At 31.2% G+C, this 24,636-nt stretch overlaps 3 protein-coding genes across 4 annotated transcripts; 1 reads left to right on the top strand and 2 right to left on the bottom strand.

Moving 5' to 3' along the window:
* Positions 1-8,571: 8,571 nt before the first annotated feature.
* LOC126844722 (uncharacterized) lies at positions 8,572-11,570 on the bottom strand. The gene is made up of 6 exons (XM_050583103.1): positions 11,466-11,570; positions 11,257-11,380; positions 11,052-11,167; positions 9,298-9,549; positions 9,084-9,229; positions 8,572-8,845 (listed from the first exon to the last, which is right to left on the bottom strand). Exons 1-6 carry the CDS (start codon positions 11,568-11,570, stop codon positions 8,572-8,574), a joined length of 1,017 nt encoding a protein of 338 aa, XP_050439060.1.
* Positions 11,571-12,670: 1,100 nt separating this feature from the next.
* LOC126844303 (uncharacterized) lies at positions 12,671-16,981 on the bottom strand. Of its 2 annotated transcripts, XM_050582405.1 has the most exons (7): positions 16,125-16,981; positions 15,729-15,907; positions 15,443-15,667; positions 13,947-14,102; positions 13,530-13,635; positions 13,302-13,454; positions 12,671-13,231 (listed from the first exon to the last, which is right to left on the bottom strand). In XM_050582405.1, exons 2-7 carry the CDS (start codon positions 15,870-15,872, stop codon positions 12,768-12,770), a joined length of 1,248 nt encoding a protein of 415 aa, XP_050438362.1. In that variant the 5' UTR covers positions 15,873-15,907; positions 16,125-16,981; the 3' UTR covers positions 12,671-12,767. The 2 variants fall into 2 exon arrangements, with proteins under 2 accessions (XP_050438362.1, XP_050438361.1); XM_050582404.1 differs by lacking the exon at positions 16,125-16,981 and having other exon boundaries at positions 12,673-13,231; positions 15,729-16,105.
* Positions 16,982-17,748: 767 nt separating this feature from the next.
* LOC126844304 (cytochrome c1, heme protein, mitochondrial-like) lies at positions 17,749-22,570 on the top strand. The gene is made up of 7 exons (XM_050582406.1): positions 17,749-17,938; positions 19,808-19,956; positions 20,041-20,173; positions 20,237-20,401; positions 20,971-21,099; positions 21,963-22,082; positions 22,152-22,570. The coding sequence occupies exons 1-7, from the start codon at positions 17,879-17,881 to the stop codon at positions 22,248-22,250; spliced, it is 855 nt and encodes a 284-aa protein (XP_050438363.1). The 5' UTR covers positions 17,749-17,878; the 3' UTR covers positions 22,251-22,570.
* Positions 22,571-24,636: the final 2,066 nt, after the last annotated feature.

The following is a 24,636-nucleotide window of genomic DNA, read 5'->3' as shown; positions in this document are numbered from 1 at the left end:
TAGTGACGATCTGGTTGTTAGAACTAAACTGACTGCGTCGCTCGGTTCTTTTCTCTGTACGTATAACGTTAGGTGATTGCAACATTGTTTTCTCAATTACAAGTCATCTGTTGGCTACGGTCCTCAATTGTGGGGTTATTTTCAAAATTTTCTTTTAATCGTTTGTTTCGTTTCTACTTTTCTTCGTAAAAGTGAAAGTTTGAAGAGGTTTTTGCTCCACCAAATGTTTCTATAGCCTCTCAAGCATGCTGTTTGCGAAACATAGATAATATTTTACTAAGTAAATACACTAAAACAACTATTTTTTTTATAATATAAATTTTCTAATATTCTACATATTACAGTAAATAAAATACTATTATAGCAAAGTATCTATCTAATCGTTTTTACTATCAAATAAAAAATAAACATGCCTTTTTGATCAATTTATTTATTTTCTATCACTCATAATGTTTGAGACTATATTCATATAATTTAAAATGCTTATACTAACTTTCAACAATTTTATTTGTGTAAAAAAAAACACCGGCCATAAGCCGGTTGTCACCTAGTTGACCCTAAACTGCAAGTATAATAGATTTACCTTAATACTTTTTTTAACTTGATCAACTTTCTTCCCCAGTTTTATAATAATGAGGACTTGACTAACATGTTTTTGGGTAAAATTGAATTTTGAATGATATTTATTGAATAATGTTCAAAAAAATCACACCAAACAATAGAAGCTCCGCAGTCGAGAAACCGAGACAAACAGACGGTCCATGATTGAGAAAACTAAGTTGCAACCACCGACGATCATACGAACAATAGAAAGAAACGAGCGTCGTATTCAGTATAGTCACAACAACCAAACCAATCACTATATGCGACTCTCCAAACACCAACTCACGTATCAGACTTTAGTGAGAGCGCAAACTAAACACGAGAATACATCTGTAAGTATCAATAACAATAATAAGTAAATAATAATAAATATATTATATGATTACAGAAGAAGCCAGGTCACAAGAGACTTGATAGTTTTAAATAAGAAAGACATCATATGACCTGGATTGAAACTAAGGACCCTTCAAATGCCAGTTCTGTGTTCTGTTCAAATCTCCTTGTTTAATTCCAACGACTATTAAACTAATATACTAAATTAAAACAGATATATTTATTGATTAAGCAAAGTATTAGTAGCCACTGACCACCATATGAACAGCAGAATGAAACGAGAGACGCATTTAGTCACAACAACCAGACAAAAGAACTGCTTCAATTGTCAGTCCAGTGTCCTGACTTCTGACCAATGCTCCTGGTTTAATTCCAGGTCGTCTATTAAAAGTCTATTAAAAGTGAGTTTAAAAAAACAATTTTTTTCCAACCATTTTATAACAAAAACATCTCGTCAATTTTAATACCAGTATATTTGTTGAATTTCTTGTTCGTATAGCTAATACGAATATTTTATGCAACTTAGTACTTCGATGTCTGGTAAGATTAACAATTATAGGTCGGCCATTTTGTTCCCGTGGCATATATAACCGAAGGTAATCATCCCGGCCAGTCAGTTCGTTTCTGACCTTGATGTCGTACACATCGGCTAACGAATATCTCAACATGTTTTTTACAAGTTGTCTGAAGAGCACGTGGTTTTCAGAAGCTAGTATGCGGTTCGACATTATATCAGAATTGCCAGTGGAGATATCGATTATGATTTTTCGGTGGGTATTGTATACAATAAAATAGTATTATATATATTATAGAATTGTTAATTCGGTTTTAAATATAACGTTAATTTACTGATTTTAGGGATTATCTAATTGAAGAAGATATTAACACTGCTTGTAAAGTGTCAAGAAGATGGAGAAGGTTTTGCTTGAATGACAAACGTTTAAATTGTAAATTGAAATCTTACCGAAGAAACAGAGAAATTGCCAACAGAGGCTCACGGTTTTACAAGCTTTTTAACGATTCAGGTAAGTGACGTTTGTAATGTACCTATGTAGTATTGGTTTCGAAAATATGTTGATCTCGTAATAGTTCATAATCTTGTATATTTGATAGGTTCCCTGAAGAAAATGAAATCGATATTGAAGAAAAAGAAGAAGCGCCATTATTCCACCAAAGAAACAATAATACTTTGTTTGAGATAGACAAGTTGGCTGTTCTAATAATTACCAGACGTCCTAGAATGTAATAATTTTTTTATTAAGTTATTAAAAGTAAATTTAATATTTATTTGCTTGTAAATATATACAGAGACTGTTAATTATTAATTTAAATATAGTTTTCTTAAATATACACATTAAATATATAACACTTACAAAAATTATGGTTTTTATTACTTATTCAAGAACTTTACCTTATTTCATGTTAGAACTGAGTTATCGAATTTATGACCACCGGCACAAACTATCCTTACAACTGAAGTAAGAGTATAATCTACAGTTTCATTATTATTTAACTACTCTAAATATATAAGAATAGCTAGTGCAAACTATGAAATAACATAGTGGAGCCGCTCCATCAAAGTGGTACGACAAGTACCTCATTTTTATAGTACATTCATTTTACAGCCTATATAAATAGACTGTAAAATGTGGAGACACTAATTTTGTTATCATTTAATTTTACATGTTTTAATTATGGGAGCAGGTTGTCAGATCATAATTTGTACAACGCAATAGTTGTCTTGCCAATACATAGCTCAATGATACAAACGGGCAACGGTTATTTTTATAGTCTAAGTCATATCAATGCCTAAAATAATACTGAGACCGTTCAACTAATTATTATATCTTAAATTTACACAACTTTTTGATTTTATTACTGATTTCAGGAACTTTACTCGGTTTATAAAAGAACTTGCTTACTGCTGTTTTGTTCACAAGTCCTAGCTGGAAGTTTTGACGATGTATTGTTTTAGTAGTAAGCTCACTTGTCCGTGTTGGCGTATATTAGCGACCTTTTTATTATTTTTTGAGCTCTATAGCTTAAATACTGATGCTGGTGTTAGAATAATTTAAAAAGGAGTACTTGGTAAGTGGAACTATGAGCTTCTCAGGAAAAATAATACATACAGAATCAAGTCAAACTCGAAAACAAATTATATTTTAACTTTTATTAAAAAAATATATAAATATATATATATATATATTTATATATATATTATATTTGTTGGTTGAATATTGAGTAAACTAAAAAATATCTAGTAAAAAATTATTTAAATAAACATTATCATGAGGTATATGAATCTAATCGCTCTTATACTATTTTATTACCAATTTTAGGAGTTAATGAATGTATTGATAATTCCGCTGGTTAAGACTGGCTTAACAAGATGTTATTTCTTTTATCTACAACATTTCAAAAAAAAAAAAGCTAGTACAGTGGGGTCGGGGCGTAGTGAGAACGGAGAGGTCACCGGTCAACAGGAATTATTGTAACTGAAAGTGATAAAATCACTTTAAAAAAACGTTTCGATGCGAATCAATCGATAGTAATTGACCGAGAGTGATAAATGTGTAATTTTCCCCCTATTTATTGGTTTTTTGATAACAAAAACAAGTCGGAATACAGATTATTGAATAGATTGTATAAATTTTCATACTTAAATCCCTAAAACTTTGCTTGAAAAAGTGAAATAAAGAACAGAGTTCTATCCCTTCTAGGGAATAGGGTTTATACTAGTTTTTTGGTTTGTCAATGTTTATCGATAGTACTATGTTTAAAGAAAATTCCTACAAATTTGGAACTAATTCGACTATTTTAAAAAAAATATATAGAGCATCGTAATTTTAAGTTGAAAAATATGTACATTTTTTTTTTTTTTGGTGTTTTTCTTGATTTTTGAAGAGGAAGGGTTAAATTTTTTTAATGTTTGGCCCAATAATTACGCATCGAAGCTAAAAAGTCACAAGTGTTTAATTACAGTTTTTTAAACTGCAGTTTATTTTCTGTTGTGTACAATATTACCGTATCTAACAACGATTTGGCCCACGCCACCTGTATAGCGCTTTTGCACAATAATATCTATGAATACAATATAAATACAACTATATCTACAGAAGAAAACCAAGAATAATGTACATGATCTAACCATTCTACGGTGCCATTGCTAGTGATACGAGTTACGGAACACCGTGCAAATGACTTGAGCCGCGTACCTGATCATTGAATTTGAGCTTACATGGCCGTTCGGTAGAGGCCATTACCATTCTGTATGCTCAAGTATTGCTTACGTCCGGTGTGTCAACCGCGGTTGGCGAAAAGTCACAGGGGCTGGTCTCGCTCATATCGCCGGTCGTGCCAGTCGTACCGGCCGTATCAGTCGTCGCCTTGGTAGTGGAGTTCTGTTCCTGGAGAACCTTGATCACTTTGGCGATAATTGTTTCGATTTGATTGTCGTTGACAGATGATATCGAACCGTTGTTGAACGCCAACACGTACTGAACGCTCATTACAGCAGGAGTTGTAGACGACCGTCGACCGCTAAACGGCCATCTGAACTCACTGCCGTTCTTGGCGATCATTTCGCTTATCGAACAGGCGATTCGCTTGGCGCATTCGTCGTCGCTGATGTTATCGGTCCGGCACCGTCCGAGCGCTACCACGATCGTGGGCACCAATCGTTCCGCCGTCCATTTGCTCTTGGTGTGATTGCCGATTTTATCGCGGATCTTCGTCACCAACCCCCCGGTGATATTGCCTGCTGCGACCACGGCTTTCATAGATCTGTTGGCTACCGTCCACGGCCAGTCCATGTCGAGCAAGTTCGCCACCATACCGGTCAGTCCGCCGCCGCTACTATTCTCGTCGGAAGTCTGCCGCGACTTGCGTTTCTTCAGGCTGGCCGCGCTTTTCCTCTTCGTCTTCCGCCGCATATACGCCTTTTTTGTGCAGCTCGCGGACGGCCTGCCGTCGTCTACGGCCGCGGCGACAGTGGCCGCCGTACGGCCGCTGGACGACGTCGTCTTGCACGACGGCAAATACGACCACAATCTCGACTCCACCTCATTGACCGGCTTTTCCTCGTCATCGGCGCAGACAACGCAGACCACCGTCACCTGTAATACGACCACAACTACTTTAATTAGCATACTGCTGCACAACGTTATGCAATCTCGATGCGAATCTTATCGCCAAATCGAACCGTAAATTAGTTGTCATAACAACTTGTTGATAACGGCTGATAGATGCATATACAGCCGTTCATACAGGGTGATTCATTAAGGATAAGACACTTAGTTTCTCTTAACATAACGCAAATTTTTAAGTTTTTCTTGTTTAAAGACACCTAAGTTTAAGTTATTACATATTACTAGACAATACTCAAATTTGTATCTTTTTTTTCCAAAGCTCTATCGTTTGAATAAATCCCCCTGTATAATATAACTGTAAAAATATCCATAGTTATTCTATGGATATCCAAGAATAGAAATATCCGTAAAAAAATGTAGTAGAAAAATCTAAAATAAATAATTAATATAGAAAAAAAATACATAATTAATAATTATGGTACTTATTTTTATCTGTCGTGTTTGATGTCTATACAATTTTTATTTAAAGTAATACGTTAGACGCACTACAAAGTATTAAGTGGTTTTTATTTTGTGTCATCGTTACAGAAAAGTGGTGTTCTACTAGTCTTCTAAGCAATCTATAGATTTATTTTTACGATAGGGCTTGATTCATCTTTGATTCCTCATGTCTAGGCTCTAAAACAATTGTTTTTTAAGATACTTAGGAAAAATTCTATGTACATATAAATTTGTTGATTTTATTCATGCTAACATATAAATATATTATATCGCCAGCCTATTTAGTATTTAGCAAAGGACGTTTCTCTAAAAAAAACAATATTTGGAATATTACACTACTTGAAATTAAAAAAAAATGTGTGTGAGCTAGTATAATAATGGTTATATTTCAGTGTTATTCCATGATATGTATGATAAACAGTAAGTAATTGTTGTTGAAATAAATGAATAAATTTAACGTTTTTTAAGTGTGAAATTTGGTATTTTGGAGTTACGCCCATTGCTAACTAGGCTGACGATATAGTGCAAGGCATTATGTGAATAATATATATAATAAAAAAAAAATTATATAATGTTTAAATAAAAATAATAAAAAACTTTACAAAAGACGAATAACATGAGTACTATTATTATATTATGATCGAGGTATAAAATAGGTACATAAAAACAAATAATTAATACAAAAAATTGTTATCTGGCTAATTTCAACATTATTCTAAATAATGTAAACAGTTACTTATTTTTTAACATCTGACGATGCCAGATCAACTATGATTACCAATTAATTTAATAGTAAAAATATTCACATGTTCTCCAAAACGTTTGCTATCCTATTTTTATGGGATTTGTGTTCAATGAGTTGTCATGCAAATGTTTTCGCTACTGCTGGTACGATGAACCAATTTGCTGAAGTATCAAAAAAAGTCAATCCGGTTGAAATTAAGATGACAGCTAATCTAGAAAATAATGAAGATACCTACTCAGATCCTATAGCAGAAAGGTAAACACAAATCTCTCTATTCATAGGAATAAAGTTAATAAATGTTTTTTACTAACAGAAAAGAACTACTCCTAAAAAGATATCGTTATTTTGCTAGTAAAGACAAAATGTTGAATGGTTGTCAAACTCCTTCGTCAACAACGTCACAAGCAGATGCTACAAAAACCCCAAAATGTGTAAATGAGTAAGAATATAAATTATTATAATATAAACACCATTTAAAATGTGTGTACCCTAAATTTCCTTTTTTATAACTACTACTATAACTGCAATGTTCTGTAACTTTGTCGTTAATATTGGTTTAAATTTAGGACCAGAAGCACTTTACCGGTATGCACTAAACCAATATCTACGCCTCTGGTTTGCACTACATCTCAAACGAATGCTACTACAAAAAGATGTACGAAAAAGTGTACCAAAACTAATTTCATTGCTGAAGAACACACCGACGAAATTTTCCAAGAACAACGTCCACTCGATCTAACTATTAGCAACCCCTAATATGAATAAGAAGGAAATTTAAATTTGTTTTATTTATTATTTGAATACGATTATATAATTTGTTTATTTGTTTTGATTGTCAACAGTCTTGGATTAAAAAAAAATCAAATGCCATGATTATTTAATAGCTCAAGCGTCGTGTAATAAATTGTAATTGCATTTAATTTTTCAATGTAATCCTAGACCGTGTTTAAGCAACAATACATTTCTGTATACCTATACAATTTTTTTAATGTATAAATTAAATCAGTTAAAAGAAATATAATACATTTGTTGGCTTATTGTTTTTTTTGCTTGTTTCTCGTTTCTAGTATAATATACCTAAATGAAAAAGTAAATATTTGTGTTGAAAGCTTTCGGGACAATAGCATATATAGGTAAATAGGAAAAGTTTTTGTTAGGTTACTTCAGATCACTTGAGGTATTCTTACTTCAGATGTTTCTTGACTTGAGTGTGCTGAGCACACTTACAATTGTTTGTGCCTGTATAGAGTGGTGGTCTTAATATTTTCAGTACTTCGTAGCTGCCCACTTTTTTTAGTAAAATTGTATTTCTATCTCTTAGGAGTTGTTATAGAAATTGCTACTGTACATAATATTTTATAAAGTAGGTGGTAATTTGATTATTTTTATCTGATAGCTTCTGATTTACATGTAACTACAGCAAATCGTAGCTCTGTTCGGTAATAAATAAAACAAATAAGTACAATAAAACACATATTGTTCATTGTTTTCGTTAACATTTTAATAGAAAATGCAGAAACAGACCCAATATCGGTAAACTCAGTTCTGAGACGGAGAGATTTTGTAATAATAATAATTAAAAGAAGAGAAAATAATGGGTGATAACGTAAGATAAAAAGATGGGAAATGTTTGTTAGTTTAAGGTGTATGTGGGTGTACTTTAAAATATTCTATCCTCTTCTAATTATATTATTACTCTGATATTGTTGACTGTTGTGATATATGAATTGTTACGAATGAGTTGGAACCCGTAATCGCACGTAAGTAGACTGATTAATTAACAAGAAAGAAAGCACTGTAATTTAAGGTAACGTTTAGAGTAACTTAACTTCCAATAATAGCCAATTAATAGCTATATCATGTTGGCATCGCCAAAAATATCGAATAAAAACACAGTCAAACGTTTAAAACTGCTTATTTCTAGTTTTTATCAAATTTCAGTTACGGTGCCTTGCCAGAAAACGTTTTATTAGCCAGTTCGTCTCTAGGCTTGGCCAACGTAGCAGTTTAACTCGAAAATCAAAACAGATATAGATAAGTAATCATTGATGAAATATTGCTCGAGTAACGCAAGTAGGTAAAACAGCAACGGTGTAGTAGGTAAAACGTAAAAGTGTACCTCTAATACATTTTTACATAATAATATGTGACTCGTATTTTTCTACAGTTATTATTTGAACATTTTCTATGGTGAGTTTATTATTTTTGTTATCAAACAGTATACATAATGTGAGTTTGTTTGTGTGGTTTTGCACAACTGCGCAACTAATATACGTGTATATACCACGTAAAAACAACACATCAACAAGACTTGCTGTCCTCTGAGATCATGTGTTTGACAAGATCCAACACCCTGCAGGCGTAACCCACCTCGTTGTCATACCACGCACCGATACTGATAAATTTGTCGATTGTGATGATCTGGTTGAAGTCGACCACCGACGAAAACTGCGTGCCGATAAAGTCCGAACTCACGCACTTGTCCTCGTGGTAGTACACCACGTCCTTCATGCACGCCATGGCCTGTTTTTTTATCTCTTCTTTAATGCTGTCCACGCACACGGTTTCTTTGACGCTATAACAACGAAAGTTTGTATCTTATTTCTGATTGTAATAAAAACACTAGATGGGACGGTGGGAATCGCAATAATCCAAGCCAAGGCATGGCCGAGGTGCCCTGGTGATATTTTAAGGTACTTCTCCGCCGATAATTATTGATCTGATTTAATCAGAACCGCTACTGAAGGACCCGAACTGGCTATCTCCACTTTTTATCAAAAATTAATTTTATATAAGTATACAAAAGTGAATACTTGACGAATAGCTTTGCTAGCGACACATCCAACGTCGGTACTCTGGCAGCATCTCCGTTTATTTTGCCTTTGAGTTCCGGCAAGACGAGCGTTACGGCTTTTGCGGCTCCAGTCGTGCCGGATATTATGTTGAACGGACCGGATCGCTATTCACCAACATAGGTAAAGGTTTAGTGGTTTTTTTTTTTACACTATTTCCCGGCATCACTATTACCTTTGTCAAACCGTCGTGAACGGCCTGCGTAGCAGTCATGGAGTGTATAGATGTGAGCAAACAGTTCTCCACACCAAACGCGCTGTGCAAGATCTTGATGACAGGGGCAGCGCAATTGGTAGTACACGAGGCGTTCGACACGACTTCCATACACTTTTTGTACTCGTTGAAATTCACTCCTTTGACGAACGTCGGAGCATCCTTGCTGGGTGCACTGATCACTACCTTTTTGGCTCCTCCTGCAATGTGTTTCTAAGTATCGAAAAAAAGGGGTATACGTCATAATAGTGAAATTATAACCGAATGGACAATTTATTGACGAGCATAAAGTAGCCAGCTCGAATTTTCTGTCGACAACTTTATCAAGGCGCAATCTAAAATATTGTATGTTGTAGTCAAATAATTATAGAACAGAACACTAATATCTAACTGATGTCTTATGGGCTATGGCTCATCATAATGCAATTGCATTTTACAACAACTATAATGATGGTAAACACAGCGGTAGGTTGTTTAACTTGTTAATGTGTTCTAACCTAATTAATTATTTTTTTATTTATTATAATTAATTATTCATCTAAAGCGGGGTAACGTGTTTGGGCTATTATCCTAGAAAATGCTAAACTCCCGTTGTAATATTCGTTTTTATAGATCTCAATTTTACCTAATTATTTTGGCTCAGTCTATTCGGTTACACTCTCTTAAAACATTTTGCACAGTACCTATACAGCACCATGCTTATTTAAGATTTAAGCTTTATTTCCTAATCAATTCTTTCATTACATCGTTTAAATTTTAGTAGGAAATGAAGAGGGAGGGAATGAAAATATTTAGTTTTTGAGTTTTCACTGACGGTTAACAAACAAATATTCTGCACAAAAAACACAACACTTCACCTTCAGGCTATAATAAATGACCCAAAAATATAGAATCAATGACAACAGTTAGAATTAAAACTGCGAGGGCTGACAAACATCCAATTTTCAACAATCTCAAAACTCAAGCGACGATTGGTGGCAGGGGTGGATACAATGGGAAGTGGACTATGGGGGCTAAAACTCTTTCCTAATGTACTTGTATGTAATTGTATGCATTAAAAATATATTTTTTACAATATCACATATTCAAGTATTGTAGAATTGTTTTACTATGTAAACTATTAAATGAAAATTATTTTTGCGGGTTTGATTATGCATATTATTGTGTTGATTTATGTTCATCCCAAGATATTTGAAATCGTCCACTTATTGAAAGGTCTATACCTAGTTCTCTACTATCAGGTCCGAGTTGTCTCTTTTTTCCCTAGTCATGACTAAATATTTGGTTTTATCCTGGTTTACTTCCAGGCCCATGGACTTCGCTGCCTTTATTAAATCATTTATTCTTGTCGCTACTTCTTGCTGCGTATTGCCTATTATAACTATATCATCTTATTAGACAAAATCTCCATGTGTTGACGTATTGGCATTTGCCTGACTACTTTCTCAAGTGCTAGGTTAAAAAGAACAGGTGACAGCGCATCACATCCTGTTTAAGGCCAGTTTTAACTTCAAAACTCACTACTTTTAAACGTAGTACTAAAATTTGAAAGCATATCTTAGGGAAATTAAAGGCCCCGTCATTCGATAGGGCCCCGCAATTATTATAGCACCGACAATGGTCGCTTAAAAATGCATGTCAGTAGAAAATACCAGTTTAAATAGCTGCTGTTTCTTAATGAAAACAGTAGGTAACAGTACGTTCTACACTAATACCTTTGCCGCTTCCACCGTTGTGAATACACCGGAAGCTTCGAGTACATAATCCACCGAGGCGTCTTTCCATTTGATGTCCTCTGGCTTTTTTTCGTGGAAAATTTTTATAGGTTTTCCTGAACAAAAACGCCGAAATAAAAAAACGTCCATCGCGGAGAGCAGTCAAGCCAACTGGAGAAAAAAAAAACCCAAACTAGAGAATTACCGTTTATGATAATGAAATCCTCTTTGACTTCTACTAGTCCGTCAAACGCCCCGTGAACGGTGTCGTACTTCAGCGAGTGCGCAACCTGTTTGACGTCGACGAAAGGCTGATTTACAGCTACCACCTTCAAAATATGATTTAACACTGAGTTTATTCAATACTTATAGCCATATAACCCAACCGGCAACGACTTAATGTTATGTACTTACGTTTACGTCCTTTGTGTCGGCTAAACGAAGTAAGCATTTGCCTATGCGGCCAAACCCGTTTATAGCCACTCGCGGACACGAGGCATACCTTACGGGCATGGTCATCGTTAACCTTCTTGGCGCTAACACAGAGCATTTCAATAGATTAAGCATTATGATAACGTCGTTTAACAGTTTATAAAAATTAGAAACAGAACAATGTTTATTTTCGTTATGTCACATAAACGAGTAGTAACACTGTTTTAAATTATTTCAAATTCGTGTTACTAGGCAATGTTGCAAAACGAATAATCTTTTAAGCTAGACGTATTAACTGTCCAAAACGGTAATAAATAAAAATTATTTTAGAATAGACAATCGCTACCTAATTTATCCGAATAATCGAACCAACGTTTTTTTCTTTACTTTCATATACATAATAACCACATGACGTGTATTAGCACACTTACTCGTGGATTTCTATACATAATTTATAACGATATAGGTTATACATATGTAGGGCTTTCAATTAAGGTGGAATCGGACAAACCGAAAACCCCAAATTTTTTTTTAAAAAATTAGAATAATAACACCCCCTTCTTTATTATACATATAAATATATCAAGTATAAATACAAAACGATCTATGGCTAACCAGATCCCTCTAGAATAATGGTTTGTTATAAATCAAAATACCTACTTGATTTTTATCATAATCTTTTATGCAATGCAAATAAATATTCACATTATACCTAAAATACTTAATACTTTTTACATGTCTATGCAACCAGGCAATGAGCACGTCTCACAAATTTCTTTAATTAATAGCCTTGATAGCCTTGCGATAAAAAATTTCAATTCAATTGCTAACATTTTTTTTTGAAAAAACGTGATATGTAAGACCTAATAACCCATGGGTAAATAATAGGTGGTTATAATTATGGAAAGAAACTAAAACACTTAAAACTTAGTCAACAATGAGGCTGCAATTAAGTGAAGGTGTAGTTTGAACGCTATGAATAAGTAAGTACTTAAGTATAATTTGCATTTACTCTTATCCATAGTAAACCTGTAATGCACTTCTATCTTCTGAAATAACATTGATAGTTTGATAAATGATAATAATTATTTTCAATACTAAAAAGTCAATTTATTTTTTAATCACAATAATTAATTATTAAGTGTTGTAAAATTAAAAAATACACATAAATACACTATACAATGATACATATGTACATAAATTAAAATTACTTGGGATAAAACTAAAAACATAAATTCCACAATAAATGAGTAAAACAAAAAATTGTTTTGTGAAAGAAAAATATCAAAGCGACATTTTTCTTGGTCTTTTTTTAAATGTAAGGGATTTTACTTCCATGTCATTATTTTCAGATCTATTCATTAGAGATTCTGATTTGTCTGGATAGTTAATCTTGATTTTATCTTTTACCGAAATCCTAGGTTTACTAGTTGTGCCTATACCACTGTAGTTTGTAGTTTCGGGGTTGAAGAGATTAATATTAATGTTTAGTTTCTGCTGGTCAAATTCAGGCAAAGCAGTACTGTTTGGTCGAGCTGTAGTACAAACATCACAGGACTGTTTAAAGGTATTATTGCCAGCATTCATGTTCCTACTTTCAGAACCAACAGACATATCGCCCATTCCAAACATGGATTTCATGCTTAAACCTCGGCCAACTAACAGTGCACAAGACAAGAACAACATTTTGATCACAATGATAATAATTATTGGTATCATAATGACTTGTGTCCACCAAGGAAGATCCTCTGGAAAAAAATATAATTTATTACAATAACTTAACTGTAACTGCAAGTAAAGAATACACTATGTACTTACTTAATGCTGCATTGTTGAAAATGTATATCGAACTTCCTAAACACTCTAATGGTTTCATGATGATTTTGCTTGCCATTTCTGCAAATACTTCAGTGATTGCTATTGAATACAGAGGGTCTAGATGAATTGCTTCGTTGAATTTTTTGCATTCCTCTGAAAATACACATAAGTCATTATTTTTACAACTTACTAGAAATGACAGCATTATCTCAAAGTAAAAATAAATACCTATGTCGTTTTTACGAAACCACGAAAATCCTAACCAGTTCTTAGTGTTGGAATAACAATAGTCGGGCATTTTGTCCATGTGTATTTTTCTACTTATTTCAGCTTTCTGATAACACAAAAATATTTTGTATTGAGTGATTTCAGACAAGGTTATATAGTTTTCGAAAGAAGTTTAGAATTAATTTACAAATGTAGTACTTTAAAGGCTATAAAATCATCTTAAGTCATCCCAATTTATGACAATGCAAGTATGTACATTTTGCATTGGAATAAACAGAAAAAAAAATATAAGTGAAAAAAAAATGTTTGGAACTATGACCTTAGTACTACATCAATCAAAGATTCAACATTTATAGCCCTATATTTTGTAGTGTATTATAAATGAATAATGATATTATATTTATCAATAACAATTACCTTGTACATTGTATACCAAGTAGAGAAAAATGCAAGCACAATGATAACCAAAATTATTGATTTCATGGTGATAATTTTTTTTAAGTACTTTAAACTCATAAAAAATAGAATAGTCACAGTAAGGATTATTGTAAGCAAATATAGTAAATCAATAATCTGAAAAAGAAAAAAAAAGTAAAATTTTAAATATAATTGAAACAGATGATAAGTATACCCTGCCCGCCAAGAGAACATGCCTGTTTTGCACATGTAGACTGGTGACCAAGCGGCCGCCAAGAGTCAGTAGGCAGGGTGGTCTCGAGGGAAACACTTATCACACTAGAAGCCGCAGGGATGTACAGAACGGCCAATTTCCGTTGGGTCGCGACATGTTCCGTAGGCAGACAAGGTAGAGGTATGGATAGTTTTACAAGTGCCAAATATTAATAGTGGTGTTATGAGTAAATTCATCAACCAATTAAAAAAATTAATTTAATTTGTTATGGGCAGACGTTGTAACGCCTTACCATTGATTAAACATACATAATATGTATGAATGTATGTATAATCGATAGCCTTATATATCCACGGCTGTGTAGGCAATGGTAACCGGAAAAAATAACCACATGGATATGTTAGGGTAGATAAAATTAACCAATAAAAAAAACCATCCATAATATTATTAACTATTGGATAATATCTACTATCAATAAAAAAATTTATTAATTATTGTGTTTTCTGTAATTTTGTTATTTTAAATATTAAAAATGGAGTTTATATCGTTGAATAAAGGAAAGGAGAAATCATTGTACAATGGTTACATGTACATTATGCACCATGAATTAAAAACATGCATAAGGTTGTGGTTTACAAATATTTAGCTAGAAAAGTTTTGGCTGTGGAGGTGTGTTAAATACTTCTATATGCAAAACTGACCCCATCATTGTAAATGATCACAACCATCCAAGTGATAGATGTAAACAGGCAGTGGATAGTGTTAAATTGGCAAGATATTATGAACACGACGAGCAGTGCATTAAAAAAAAAGAAAGCCAATAACATACAAATTCAAATCAAATTAAAAAGATTATGTGACGAGTATAAAAATAATAAAAGAAATATTGCAAAACTTTTTAAAGGCTGCAAGATATTCGCTGAATTAGTATTAAATAGAAATATATTTTAATTAAAATTTTGTTATAAATTGTAATTTTTTTTATTGTTATAATTTTGTTATTATGAAGATTGCTGACAATGACGTTACTATTGTTGAAATAAGTTATTGTTATAATTTTTTTTTTTGTAATAATATAATAAATACAATTTTTCTTAGTTATTTTTACTTAACCAAACGTATCCATCGGGTTATTTTTTCTAAGTCATTTTTTCCTAGACTCGTAGGCGACATAGTTTATCTTAGTAGTTTATAGCATAAATCAACCTGTAGTGAAATTATTATTGATTTAATAAAATTACTCAATATGTTGTACATAAATATAATAAAATGTATCTTATACCTGTCTATATAATTCATTATTACTATCCAAAGCTCTAAAAGAAAATGATGATGTTTCATTTTTTATCTGCCGAAACATACTACTAAGTATTCGGTCGATTTCGTTGAAATTAATATTCTTGTTATCGCTCATTGTTTCTAATGTTTTCAAATCTTTAACGTTTATCGTTATTGCAGCGTAAGTTTTAAGTTGTACATTGTCACTCAATGTTTTATCATTTGAATCCTAAAACAAATTGTTATGTAATACTACAAAAGACTTATAAGCGAACGTATTATACACTTACAGAGATTCCTGTGTTTCTTAATACTATGTTAACAAAACGTGTAACAAACGTTATGCAGCGGTCATTTGTACTGCAACTTGCTTGTGGGGTGTCTACATAATTTGTTTTCCTCATTGATTTCGTTGCACGATCATAGTTGCCCATATCCAACGGATCAATTAATTCACCTATAGTTACACCTACAACAAACGTGTAGCATAGAAAAACGCTAAAATTTAGATTCCGCATGTTGTATGATCGCCAAATTATATGAACTAGAATCTAGGGTAAAAATGTTGCTTAAAATACAAACTACAAAGACAGCTACTACATTTTGAATAACTCATTAAAATAATCGTTTGTTTACTATGCATCGCGATTAAAGATATACCTGTTTTTCAGGTTTGTTATCAATACCTGTATCTCTTGTGATAAGACGTATGCCGTATGCACCACAGATTACATGATAATCTGATTCAGGTGTTGGATTTTGTCCCCAGTCCCATTACTTGTATTTTTTTCTTAGGTATTTAACTTGACTGATAAATTATAAAAAAAACGAAGTACGAATTAAGACATAGTTGAAATATACTTGATACTATATATATTAATTATTGGTGTATTATATTTCGATCATTAACTAAAATATTAATCTATTATCTATTATCTATCAGCTATCTTAGTTCATGATTTATATTTTATATAAAGGTAGATTATTTTGATAACCGGCAAACTTGGCAAAAATATCATTGTTTTCGTAGAAAAAAAAAATTAAACCACCGCATCCTCTCTGTTTGGATTTCCGTAATAAGTTTTCAAATTCGAATTACCAATAATTAGCAATTACTGATTTTTGTGTTGGAATATTTTACCACATCGTGGGCTACCTTATGTAATCAACGAAAATTACTCTGGACAAATCGAGCCATAATTATACACACGTTCATAAAACCAATTTTTCAGCGTTGAACATACCTACGCAGAATGTGTTTTAATCACTCCGTAATGATTTTAGAGCAAAAATACTAGTAACAAAATCGAAAGATGACAAGATTTTGGAGACAATGTCATAGGTATTCTCTATTATTTAAAAATCGGATATGAAGTTGTCTTCAAACTGTTGTTATCTTTCGAATTCATAATAGGTGCTTTCGCTCTTAATCTAATACAACTACGGACCTAGTAAAAACGCATTCTACTTAGCTGTGCTTGGATGAAAAAAATATTCAAAACACTGTCAATGTTTTATGTTATGATAGTCCGCAAAAAAATTAACTATTAAAAAATCTTAATTCTCTTGAGTCCTAATTTCTTAACTAATAATTATACATTATAGTTTAAGCTTTAAATTAATAGTTAAAAAAAATGCTTATACTTAACTCCTGGAACAATTATAATGCAGTAATTTCCCAGTTGCCTTTTTCAAATTTTGTTTTTATGTATATATGTATTTTTTACCCTAAAGAAAACGATAGTGAAGTCAGATTTTGGAGGTCGGGCTTACTTTTGAAGTTATAGACAAAAACTTTATTATCGAAAATGTTTTTTTATTTCAATGTAATAGACATGTCAAAATTTTCAATTTTTCAAAAACATATTTTGTTACGTTTTATAAAATGGCGAAAGATGGTAATCGAATGATTTCTTTACTTTTAAAGTTATAACTTATAAGCATAATAAAAGTAACATGTTTAGATGGTTTATTGTATGAAGAACGAAGGTAAAAACAAAAAATCGTCTAAATTTAATCTATTTTGTGGTAAAAAAAAACAACTATGGAAAAATCATCGCTCATTACTTTCTGTGTCTGAATTGTTTGAGTGTAAAAAAAGTCGACGAAGGGTGGGGCAAGCGGGCAAAATACTAATTTACCTCCAGCCTGTGGTCTTAGGACCTCCATGGTATTGCTCAATGTTATCTTATCGTAGTTGTTATCAATCGAGAACGATAGCGACCCATTTCGTGGCTACGATTCGCCGGCGAGTTTTCAGCTGATTGTCTCAATAAACGCGGTCTTAATAGCACAGGCCACAGAGCACTTCTATATATCTAGTGGTACACCGAAAAAGCTGCCCTTGCTATCGCTAGAGCTGTAGGTCGAACTGACTATCACGTTTAATCAAATTTTTCATTTCTTGTTGTTTTCGCGAATACAGGGCACAGCTCAAAAAATGTCGAGTACGTTTTCGTTCTTCAAGGCTGCCTCTAGGTTTGCGAAAAATCACAAGTTTGTAAGTACCACACCTTATATTAATACCGCGAGAAGGGCAACTGGACAATTAACGCGTTAATACCAATTTGCTATAGTGCTAAAATGTCTACTTACTGTATGCTCTACGGCTCGTGAGCTATAAAACGGGATAGTCGATAGTGTGTACGGACTTATTCTTGAGCCTAACTGAAACGTTTTTTTTTAATCTTTATCAGCTCGTGTTACCCTGTGACTGTACACGAAAATTCTTCTTAACGATCTCAATTACGCTTGATATATAGTTATAGCACATAACGTACCAATTAAATTACCCATCAAATTTCTCTGCTCTGAAGGAAAATGACATTGTCATTTATTAAAGACCAAATAGTTTCATAGTTGGCAAATATTAGTCTAGAACTTTGCTTGAATACTACAATTGAGTTATAATATTTTAAATAAATACCTACTGCATAATTATAACAAAACTACTAATTTTAAATGTTTCTTAGTCTTTGTTTTTAAATTCATCTTCACCTCATAATTTTTGATCTATTATTCATTTTATTTGTACAAGGTACTTGAGAAATTCATAAAAAAAAAATATTAGCGCAAAATAGAAATATTTAAGGTTTTTTAAATAATAACAGTATATTACTTTAGAATTTAGGTATCATAAATAATAAGCCCATTTAACGTTAATAATATTATTTATATTAAGTACTTTAATTACAAAAAAAATAATTTAACAAAATATTATACTATTTGTTTATTACTACTACTTTTTTTCACGCCTGATAAGCTATATTTGTAGTAATTATTTTGTTCAAGATATGTTAATACACTGGCTTATTTCATGACTTTTGTTATTGCATATTATATTCTTCAACATTATTAAACAATAAAAAAAATGGTACTTTTGTAATGGCTCTGGGCGGTGGTTCCCAACTGGTGGTCCGAGGGCACATCACATTTCAACAAGGTACAGGGCGCTAAACAATTTTTATTTGTGTTTATCAATTTTGTTAAAATAATTAGAAAATAAGAGGTATTGGGATGGGGGATTAAGTGATGGTCTGTGGTAAAATTGGAAAATTGTCTAAAGCGGTTCGTGCCTTGAGTTAAGTTGGGAACCACTGCTTTGGGCTGATATTCTTTACTGAGCTCATAGAAAAGTGGTATAATACTTTAATTAACTTTATTATACTTAATACTAAAAATACATTATTATTAATTAGGTTAACAAATTATTTTTTCTACAATATATAGTATGACATATTAACAGTGGCGTAACTAGAGACTAAAACGCCCAGGAGCAAGATATTTTGTTTGCGTCCTATAGATTGGGCCCCAGGGCAACCACTCCCCCGCACCCACTATAGCTAAGCCACTGCGTATTAGTTACTATACACCCAACATTGCTTTAAAACTGTTAAAAGACCAACGATAATACAAGAATAAGTTCTTTACAGATAATATTATAGATTATAAAAATATTGAATTTTGATATTGTGAGAATTTTCCCTTAAAGTTTTTTTGTTATGAAAAATCACTATAGCTTATATAAAAATAGGTTTCTTATAAAATGTATTTAAATAAATTCATATCTATTTACCTATAAAAAAATTCACATGACTGAAATGTTGTCATTTAATCATTTTTAATTATATTTTCTCTCAAACAAACATACACCTTATGCTTGTATTTATAACTACACTACTCCATATAAACAGTATGTTTGATGTATGTCCGATTATGCAACTTAAAGCCTACGTAATAAATAATTATATATTTAAAATACATTATTTTATTTAAAAAAAAAAAAACATTTATATTTATATTACTTTTTTATTATTTGTTAGAAATCTTATACAGATAAAATATAACATAATATTTTTTTTTTTAACAGTTTTTTACTAGTTTTGGTGTTTTGGCTGGTGGTGGAAGTTCTCTAATTTATGCCTTGGAGCAATCAATACATGCCTCACACGATGCAGCTCATGCTGCCTCACAACCATGGAACCATAATGGTTGGTTCAGTACCCTAGATCATGCAAGGTATCAGTTTCGGTTATAACCTTTAAAAATATTTTATGTTTACAACCAATAATCTCGAAAAAAATAAAATGTTGTGAACTACAGTGTTCGTCGTGGTTGGGAAGTCTACAAGAATGTATGTGCAGCTTGTCACAGTGTTGAATATTTGGCCTACCGGGAAATGGTAGATGTTTGTATGACTGAAGCTGAAGCTAAGGCGGAGGCTGCCGAACAAATGGTAATGTTTTATAAGTATGTATGTTTTGTACTAAATTTGATTTTTTTCAAATGTAATGTTTAGATTGAAGATGGTCCTGACGAAACAGGCGCCATGTACAAGAGACCTGGTAAACTTTCGGATTTACTTCCTAAACCATACCCTAATGAAGAAGCAGCTCGGTATGCCAACAATGGTGCTTATCCTCCAGATTTGACTTACATTACTCAGGCTAGAATTGACGGAGAAGTGGGTTAAAAATATTTTATTATAAAAATTAGTTTTAAATAAATTTGAAATCAACTTGTCGTTAGACGTGTGTATGTTTGTATCATGGTTAACATGTTACATGTTTACTATTAAATATAATTTATTGAACTACACTTTCTTAATAATTATTAAATTTGAGTATAATAATAATTTTTAATCTATAAAAATCAGCCCATCATTATTCACTTATTACATGCCGCGTTCACTCAATTTCTGTTTTAGCTACCACTTGTTCAATTATATTTTTAAATCTTCATGAATAACTTACCCCAACACATCAGGGAATTAAAAAAAAAAAAAAATGTATAAATATATATACGGAAAAAAATATCTACATGAATAGTTGTGTATGAGCGGTGCTCACTTAAACGGAACTGGCATTAGACCACCTCATTTTTCTTCATCTAACTGTTACATGTCACTTTATTATGTATTATTATTGCTGTACTAATGACATGATGTATCTCAATTTAGACACTTGTGAGAATTGATGTCACTCATCAGTCATTAGTCGTATTTAAATGTCACATATGTTTTACATTTTTTAGAATTACATCTTTGCATTACTGACTGGTTATATGGATCCACCAGCAGGTGTTCAAATACAAGAAGGTCAACATTATAATCCCTATTTTCCGGGTGGAGCAATTGGAATGGCTCAAGCTTTATATGATGAGGTAATATTTGCATAAAATAATTAACAATAAATATGATTATAACACCATTTAAAATTATGCTATTGTTTTCTATTGTTGTAATAACCTAGAAATTTAGTACAACACAATTGTCACACGATAGTATTTCCCTTTTTTTCCCCCTTGATAATAAAAAAAGTTGACTACAGATTTTTAAACAATTATACAATATAAATATTATAAATTACATGGTATAGCCCACTACAAATCTAAATTCAGTCAGTTTTTCAGAGTTATACTCCTATAACTACATCCTAAAAATCAAAACTTAAGAAAACTTTCTACCCTTTCTGAGGAAAGGAATTAATGAAATGTTTTTGGTTTTTCACTGTATTTGATAGTACTATAAAGACTACGCCACAAGTATGGAAGTAATTAGACTATTTTTTAAAAGTTATATAATAGTGTGCCGTAATTTTCAAGATTAAAATTGTGTACATTTTAAGGTGCTTTTCTCGGATTTTAAGGGGAAGCAGTAAGTTTTTTTAAGTACCTAATTCGCGTACCTTATATATAATCACGTACCTTTCCCGTAATTTCATATCAATAGAAATGCTACTTGAGTAAATTGGTCGACAGATAAAAAAGTTATAATTTCTTACAGGCACATAAAAGAAAACATTAAACCAATACCTTCTCAGCTACTCATTAATGCTAAAATTATTACATTGTATATGTCTGATTGAACTAATGTAAAACTAAATTATTAATTAATTATTTTATAACTAATTGTTACTTGATGGTATTGACAGTAAAATATGTATAATAATTGCTTTATAATTTTTTTTTTTTTTACAAATAATTTTTATTTTTTTATTTTTAATTATATTTTAATACTGCATTAGATTATTGAGTACGGTGATGGAACACCAGCTACACAAAGTCAGTGTGCTAAGGATGTGGTAACTTTCTTGAAATGGTGCGCAGAGCCAGAACACGACACTAGGAAACTATTTGCAATGAAAGTAAGTTAGGAGTTTGTTTTTAAAATATTTAAAAAGAAAATTATTTAACATCATATTATTGTTTCATAGGCATTTTCAATATTGGGAGTGCTCAATTTGGTTGCCTGGTATTTGCACAGACATTATTGGTCTGTCATGAAGACACGTAAAATATTAAGTAGAAAATAATACTTTCACTTGGTTTAGCAAATTACAAAAGTGATGTGTATTTATCAGTCATTCATTCTAAGTAATTGGTATCCAACTAATTTCATAAAAAATGTAATTTAGCGTGAAAAAACAAACTAGCCACGTTATTTGTAACATATTGTCGGTTAAATTTAATTTATACTATATACATGTTGTCAAATCCCAAAAATATCATATTTTTAAATTTATCAATTAAATTATTTTGCCTGTTTTAAATGTATATATTATTTTATATGTCAAATGTATGCAAATTATAATCACTTTTATATAAGAATCCTTTTAAAAAAAAAAACTGTAAACTGACAATTCATAATAAATTAATTACATGTACTTATAAAGAAGAAAAACCATTAAGCGTAAAATATTTAAAACGATATATTATGTAAAAGTGATAATTTCTTCTATCAAAAATCTTGATTTTCGTGAACTTTCTTATTTTAAACTGTCAAATTATGCTTCATAAAATAAAAATTTACAAATTAATGAAAATGTATAAGATGCGTTTTAATCTGTCGATAATTGATAAATGTGTGCGATAATCACCAGTGACAAAACACAATAGGTATTAAAATTTGGTAGATAATTTATTTATAAAGTTATACTGTCTAAGCAAAATACTTAACATATGGGATGTGATGTAATTTACATGAAGGTATAAAACAGTAGAATAACAAAATATACTTAATTAAACAACTAACCGAATATTTTAGTACAAATTATGTATTTTAAAAATACTTTTTTTTAACTTTTGACAATACTCATAATTACTCATAATGTAATATAAACATGTTACGCATAATTAAAATGTGTCTCAATTTTCCATTATTAATTTATATGTATATATATATTAGGTAATTTTTACTATTCTTGTGAATTTTTTTTTTTTGCTACCCATAACTCAATTATTGTAGTAAATCATAAATTATAAATTGCAGTATAACTTAAAGATAAAACTAATTAAATTTCTATGCTCTATGGACACACATTAAAACATGGATATGTTTTTGAGCTGTAACAAGGTGCAAACATATACCTTGGGCATACTTGGGGACAACTAACGCGTTGGTAACCAATTGCTTATATAAAATTATTTTTGACGTTGACTTTGTGTATATAACCTAAAAAAAATTTAACATATTTTTGTCAAAATAAAATTTAAATGTATGACATTTTATACACAACATGACGGTTACATTTTCAAATATTATAACTAATTTAATCACTTTTACTTTAAAATTATAAATTGCCTTTTGCCACTATTTCTAAAAACTTTAAAACTATATATCAACGATATACAGTTTTCAACCCAAATATTTAATACAGGTACATAATATGTTATAACCCTGTGGGTTAACTAATGATAGCATCAACACTTTGGCTAACATAAACTTTTTTCATAAATAATTTAAAAAACAAGTATTTATTTATAAATAAATTATTTGTTTTTTTATTTCGAGATAATGTTTATGAGTGAAGACAAAACAAATTTGAATTATAAATATAAATTACCCAAAATAATACTTACTAATTAGTAAAATGAATTTTGAATATTTGAAAACATTTAAAAAGAGATTTAAATAAAAATAATTATATGGAACACATTATATATTATGCATAATAAATTTGAAATACGATATAATTTAAAATTTAATTGTACCTATACAGATTTTATTATTAGAATTTATCCTATATCATATCATAATTCAGAAAAAAAAAGTTTCAACTTCACAAAGCAATCAGCCCAGTGGTTAAAAAGTTACATAGGTCCAGACACAAAGTAAACACATTTTATTGTAAAACCTTAAAAATAAATAACCTTCCTAGCTCTGCAAATAAATGTTTAAAATTATTGAAACAATGTAATAAAAAAGTTTACATTTTACAATTAATTATGTTATTTTATTAGTTCTCACCAACATTTTAAGAATCTATAATCAAACAAACTGGTTAGGTTTACAACCTAGCGATGATAATTATTTATACAATAACTAGACTACATAGGCTATTAGTAAATTTGCGTTGGCTACTTAAGTCCAATTGGCGTAACCGTTTGTTTATTTTTGTTGCTACTCAAATTTTGCTTTTTCACTTAACAAACTTTTATTTCAAAATAGTTAACTCAATTGTTGTTTAATTACGGATAAATTCCGACTTAAATTACGTGAAATACTAGTTTTAAATATATTAATAGATTACAGTTAAACAGTTCTTATGAGGTATCATTTTATCAATGACTTTGCTGCCGAGCCTTTTGAACATATTATTATAAGCACACCGTCAGCTGACCAGCCAGTCAAAATAACGGCCAATCAACAACATTACAATAAAAACGACCAATCAGCTTCACCAATTTTTCAACCTAGAC

Source organism: Adelges cooleyi, unplaced genomic scaffold (genome assembly GCF_023614345.1).
Source record: "Adelges cooleyi isolate 19-005CV unplaced genomic scaffold, UGA_ACOO_1.1 ACOO_flye_CR_arks_rails_tigmint_CR_PRNA_651, whole genome shotgun sequence".
In the NCBI taxonomy this organism is placed as follows: Eukaryota; Metazoa; Arthropoda; class Insecta; order Hemiptera; family Adelgidae; genus Adelges; species Adelges cooleyi.
Note: the sequence above shows the minus strand (reverse complement) of the source record. Positions and strands in the feature narration are given on the sequence as shown.

Bases quoted from the DNA above. Each gene is read 5' to 3' on its own strand.
- LOC126844722 (XM_050583103.1), bottom strand. From the start codon at position 11,570: ATGACCATGCCCGTAAGGTATGCCTCGTGTCCGCGAGTGGCTATAAAC. The intron at 11,168-11,256 runs GTAATTCTCTAG...GTTTTTGTTCAG, and splicing joins GGATTTCATTATCATAAACG to GAAAACCTATAAAAATTTTC. The intron at 9,550-11,051 runs GTATTAGTGTAG...TTCGATACTTAG, and splicing joins CAACGGTGGAAGCGGCAAAG to AAACACATTGCAGGAGGAGC.
- LOC126844303 (XM_050582404.1), bottom strand. From the start codon at position 15,956: ATGCGGAATCTAAATTTTAGCGTTTTTCTATGCTACACGTTTGTTGTA. The intron at 14,103-15,442 runs GTATAAGATACA...TTTCTTTTTCAG, and splicing joins ATAATGAATTATATAGACAG to ATTATTGATTTACTATATTT. The intron at 13,636-13,946 runs GTAATTGTTATT...TTGTGTTATCAG, and splicing joins CTTGGTATACAATGTACAAG to AAAGCTGAAATAAGTAGAAA.
- LOC126844304 (XM_050582406.1), top strand. From the start codon at position 17,879: ATGTCGAGTACGTTTTCGTTCTTCAAGGCTGCCTCTAGGTTTGCGAAA. The intron at 19,957-20,040 runs GTATCAGTTTCG...TGTGAACTACAG, and splicing joins AGTACCCTAGATCATGCAAG to TGTTCGTCGTGGTTGGGAAG. The intron at 21,100-21,962 runs GTAATATTTGCA...ATACTGCATTAG, and splicing joins CTCAAGCTTTATATGATGAG to ATTATTGAGTACGGTGATGG.